The sequence below is a fragment of the Gigantopelta aegis genome, chromosome 4 (genome assembly GCF_016097555.1).
Source record: "Gigantopelta aegis isolate Gae_Host chromosome 4, Gae_host_genome, whole genome shotgun sequence".
Taxonomy (NCBI): Eukaryota; Metazoa; Mollusca; class Gastropoda; order Neomphalida; family Peltospiridae; genus Gigantopelta; species Gigantopelta aegis.
In genome coordinates this window covers 110,775,735-110,781,734 of record NC_054702.1, presented here as the reverse complement: position 1 = coordinate 110,781,734, position 6,000 = coordinate 110,775,735, and the positions used below count along the sequence as shown (strand labels likewise).

Sequence of the window (6,000 nt, the reverse complement as noted above, 5' to 3'; positions counted from 1 at the left end):
TCCCTTTTGAATTTTATGCCACCGAAGAAATAGCATACATTCGTTAGGAAACACGTATATTAAGTCAATAAGTATTAATTCTAACTATTAAAAATACTAAATATAAATTTAAATGTCTATTATATGCCATAACATACATGAACAAAAATAAATAGTTGAAAGGAATTCAAAGACAGCAATAGGCGTATTGTTTTAGGAAACTGTAGCAGCAGAAAACGGAGATCAAATTATTGTTATTTTTGTATTATCTCTAGAAGATTTTTTTTAATATTTAATTATTTTTTTAATATGTAAACATCAGTTTGCAACATAACAAACATGGAAATTAACACAAATTAAATATATTTTTGATTGGGTTTCACTTTTGGCTTTTTTTGGTTTCTTTATAAATATTTTAAATTTCAAAAAATAAAAACTTACGAACCTAACTCAAACATTTATGAAATATGGCATTTTGTTCATTTAAAATAATTTCAACTGTACTCATACTCCAAATATGTATACTATAAATATAGATGGATCAGGAAATAATTTCAGTAAAACAAAGAACATTTTTCAACAAGGCGCCATTTCACAAAATGTCATATTATTACAAGTAAAATAATTTGTGTATGTCAGTAGATGTACGTATCGTCTTAAAACTTGTTTCACACTAAAATAAATTTCTGCATCATTTTTAATTAAGGAAAATAGTTATTATTTATATATGGCCAAAATAATTCGTCATTTTTTGTAATATTTTATACCCGTCCCATTAAAGCTAATTGGTTATGTGATGGCTGCTACAATATTTACGCCAATATCTTATTAATGAATATTAACGTCAAATAGGGATGCAAAAAGGGACGGATATTGCGATTACTAAGCATTATAAGTTTAACGTTAAAATTACGTGAATGCCATGCACTATCACTAGCTATTACTACTATGTCTCTAATTCGACAAATTCTCACTACCTATTACATACTAAAATATAATAATGGATATTCACTGTATATTTATATATGCTCAGATATATTTATGAAACGGGAGATGAAAACGCTTATCACAAATCATGCATGGCACTAACTTTAAAATATCTGCGATAAACAAATATACATAAAACATACACCCCAAAATCTTTTATTTGTTTAAATCGCGACAGATGATCTTTCACAATGCATGTGTGACCTTCCCTTTACTAATGTCTATTACTATCTATCTTAACGTTCACTGTAGTATTGAACACTCATCATATTTTCCTACCGGTCACCCGCATACAACGGTAGTTTAACTAACACACGCAGATAAACACACGCACGCACGCGCGCGCGCGCGTGCATACACATTCTTACAGATTTATGGAATATTGAAATACATGATTGTTTGTCTTTTGAAAAAGATATCACACAGTTGCGAGAGGTATATAGTAGTATAATGTACATTGAAAGACTAAAGCACTTTAATAAAACATTTAGGAGAAGAAAGATAAAGAACTGCACCGTCACCCACGAGTTGGAGGAATTTACAACAAAAGAAATCGAAACCAAACACCTCCATGCGCTAACTCCCCACATCCCCAATCTTTGCGCCGATATTGGTTTCCGTTGTTTTTGTCAACCACATTCCAGCGTTAGGAGTCTACTAAAAGACGATTGGTCTCCAAAAACTCACTAGGTGAACAGCCATAACAAAATATTTTCGACTAAGCCGCTAATAATATTTTGATGAACCGATACACTTGGCATTATTTTTAACAAATAACACTACCCGTCTACATTCTGGCGGGGAACTCACAAGTCGATTCAGTAAAGATGAATTATTATGTTCCTACCAGTACACTGTTTACAGAAGGTGTTGTTAGGATTTACAGATTCTTAAAAAAGTAATTTAATACTTTTTTAATAACACTTTACTGCAAATTACAGTAATGTTTTTAAAGCAGCAACAGAGTCCTTTTTTACGATAGCATGTATAAGAGATAAACGCCATTGAACTGAGCTGTAAAGGCGTTCTTTACTGGACTATAATTGATCATTTCTGTAAGAAAGAATTTTAACCAGTAAAATCAAATCTGTTGCGAATTTCGGATTGAATATTTATATTTTATATTTAATATCTATCCCTAAAACACCATATTGCTGTAAATAGTACACAAATCCTATAAACACAACTATTAGTGAGCCCTGTCTGCCAATACATATAACGACGCCTTTAACCCGGGTAATTAAACACCTTTTCTCACACCTAAACTCCTGTCGTCCCCTGCAGGTTATCTGTTAACACAAACCAACACACACTTTTAAACTAGTAATCAAATACCGATTCCACCCAGCACTTGTAGACATTATGCGTGTATGCTATGAATACCCACCGATTACAAATATTAAATAATCTCAATCCACTAAAACCGGTATTGGTGGATTTGTTTTTTGTTACGCGATGCCCATTCCAGAATAAGGTTCTGCCCGCTTCCCTATATTCTAGTTATTGTTTCTTCATTCTTTTCTGGAAACGTCTGATAACTGCATTGGTTGTTGCCGTTTTTAGTGTTTTGGTAAAAATGTTCTTTCTTAGAAAAGTTTTTCGATTTGTTGGACTAGGTTGTGTAGCTGATAATATATCGCTTCATTCCGTAATTCCCGCAAAACTTGCCGACTCCTGGGAAGTGAATCGATATTGAGTCCACCGTCCCTCAGATAGTTCAAGATGTGCCGGAAATGTGTTCCATCGCGGTCAATAAAAACGGAGCCGTCTTCCTCTCGCTTCAGTTCATGGCGACCGCTAAACATGGCCGCCAGCATAGAATCCGGGTCACGGGTCAAGGTCAACACTGACGTCGTGTAGACGTGACCTCCAACGTCAAGCTTGATGCGACCCTACAAAACAGAACGACAAAAAAACTACATCAGTCATTTATATTTATTTTACACATTATGATTCACCAACGATAAAATTACATAAATTTGCGCAAAAGACCCCCAAAATATCCTTCGCCAGACATTTAGAGACAAAGAGACCTAAACAACAAATTGTTGTCGAGGACTCTGGTTCATAGACATTACATATGCAAGTACGAAAACATTCTCAAAATTACATATGAATTAAACGGGTAAAAATTAGCAAGCGTCTCAGAAATTAAAGAAGTTAACAACAATAAAGAATTAAACACAAGGGTTTTGAGCCTTATAGGCCTACTGCAAATTGCTTGTGTATGGATCGACTCATCAACATTGTGTGCCACACTTAATTTTGTTATAAATCTTGAAAATGTACCCAGCTATTCGGATGAATCTAAATATCAAATAGGCTTGAAAAAAATGGAACCATCACCAAGTATATTAGGTAGTACTATACCAATTAATTTCCGGCTGGGTCGAAGTTCGAGGTGCACCGAACTTTTGATAGAGAAGTTAACACCACAAGTCCTGTGATTGGTTATAAATGTGAGTGTGTTGGTTGCAAAAAAAATCTGGGCTAAAAATTTATACAATTTTAATTAATCTAGTACGACTGTGTCAAGTAGCCTTGTGCTTGGAACATGTATGGGGTACATGTAAAAAAAAAGTTCTAAAATTTTGTGAGAAACTAGGGGTGTTGTAAAAACATCTGGTTATACCGAAAATGAGCCATGAAAGGTACCATTTTCTGCAGTTAATACTTTGAGGTAGGGGTTGTAGTACTGATATTTATGGGTCATAGTTTGGTTGATATATTGCATATAGTGTTTTTAAACACAAACGTTAACATGGTCGCCTATGGGATTTGAATTGGTATAGTCCAACCTATAGTTAATGGCGCCAGGATTTAAAAACAACAAAAAATGCGCATGAGTAAGGGAGATAATTGTGGAACAGTATGGCGAACCTCGGTCCGCCTCTGTATGATCGCCATCCCAGTACTGCTCAAACCCGGAGCGAGATAACGGCCCAAAAAGCCATTAACTTTTGTTTTAGATAGGCAACCCAGATAACTGAGGTGCGTACAAGAGACAGCGACCTTGAACCTTAAATACATGTAATTGCCACGGAATAAAAAAAAAAGCTAATAGCCATGACTTCTTGTTGATAAGACGAACTAATATGATTAATAACATTTCTAAATTCCAACCTTACATTTTGGGACATTACTAATACTCCCAAATTGCACAGAAAGAACCAAATTCTCTCATATCTCTCATTATGGCATCGGATAAAACAATGCATTATCTTCTTTGTTTTACAAAGCCCAAGAAACCAACACCATCAAATTATGGTGTTTTAGGTCATTCTGGGAAATCAGCTAGTCAGTATTAAAAATTAAATCACATTGTACAGTACTTTGGCGTGATTCGAACCTGTGGCACCCATTCACATACCTAACAGCGACCGTAATCTTTCGGCCACTGCAACATCATCAACAAAACATTATTTACAATACAATAAAATGTCAAATTTGCTAGTCAGTTTTGCATATTCAACATTATTTGATTCAGAATTCTCCTCCACTGGTTACTATGCAATTATGTATATATAAGCATTTTATCACAACTCATTTTCAATCTGAATCGCTGGTGACTTGCTTTGTTACCATATAGTGCAGGAAATGTTAAATAATAGAATATTGAAAGACGATAGACAAGCGAGCTACCATTAAATTAACATATTATTAAACGAAAAATACCACCCTTTCGATACGTCGTTTGTTTCGAGTATTTTCGTGTTCGGGGTCTACATCAAAAAAACGTCTCGAACGTAGTACGGCGAGTTAAGAAAAATGCGACATAAAACAGTCAAGATGGCAGCTTCCCAAATAGACAAAGGCCTAAACTAGCAGGCTGAAATGAAAAGAGCTGAAACAAAAAGAGCATGTACGACAAAGATAACATGGCATACCATTAACAGTATTGAGCGGTCAACAATATCTTCTTAAAACAAACTAAAAATTCAAATTGTATATGTCGATGTTGTCTGGAATGTTTACTGTTTTAAAAACTTGTAAATTGAATTTCAAATGCAGATAAAGATAATTAATTTAAAAAAAACAAAAACAAAAAACAAGAAGCGTCAATGTATAAACAAAAAACAAAAGCAAAACAAAATAAACAAAACAAAACAAAACAAAAAAACAAAATAAAGAACAAAAAAAAGAATAAAAGTATCTTAGCAAACACATTCTAAACGGTAACCAAGATATTGATTGAAGCATATTTTATTGCATAACACACACACACACATACACATACACACACACACACACACACACACACACACACACACACACACACACACACACACACACACAAAAGGATTGGGCACAAGTTAACCAAGAAATCTTCATTGATAAGCGGCATGATAAAAACTAATTCAGCAGTCGCAAATATAATTTATAAAACAATTAAAAATACCGAAATATAAGATTAATAACAATAACAACAATAAACTAATAAATAATAAAATAAAATTCAAATGTAAAAATAAAAATAAAAATGAAATGAAATAAAATAAGGTAAAATATAAATTTAAAGTATATTAAAATAACCCAGGAAAAAACATACATCTGTGGAAATGTGTCGGATACCGGCACTGCTTACCATAGGTCAAGCCGGGATGTTCGGATCGAGAGAAAAAAACAGTTTTGCTTGACGTACTGGTTAGGGACACAAACTTACTTTACTGTTCTTGGGAAAGTCGTCAGCATTCATCTCGTAAAAATTCCATAAATGTCTGGTTCTTACTAAAATTCAGATACTGTATTAATAGGTCATGTATTTCTTTTCTTGCTGTTGTTATTATCATGTTTCTGTATGATTCTTATATGGAAAATAAATTACTGATCAACAATTCTTGCCAATTTTTGTTACGGATGTTTTTTTTTTTTTAATACAATATTAAATTTAATCTTCACAATAGTTCATTTAATTCAATAACCACAGTTTATTTTATTTTTTTTATAATGTTTTAAAGGGACATTCCTGAGTTTGCTACATTGTAAGATGTTTCCGACTAATAAAATATTTCTTCGATTAAACTTGCATATTAA

At 33.2% G+C, this 6,000-nt stretch overlaps 1 protein-coding gene across 2 annotated transcripts in view; it reads right to left on the bottom strand.

Moving 5' to 3' along the window:
* The window catches only part of LOC121371763, a 28,028-nt gene continuing 22,028 nt past the window's right edge, over positions 1-6,000 (bottom strand). For both annotated transcript variants that reach the window (XM_041497893.1, XM_041497894.1), the window contains exon 4: positions 1-2,858. In XM_041497893.1, coding sequence (XP_041353827.1) covers positions 2,553-2,858 — 306 coding nt within the window. In that variant the 3' untranslated portion in view covers positions 1-2,552. The remainder of the gene's footprint in view (positions 2,859-6,000) is intronic.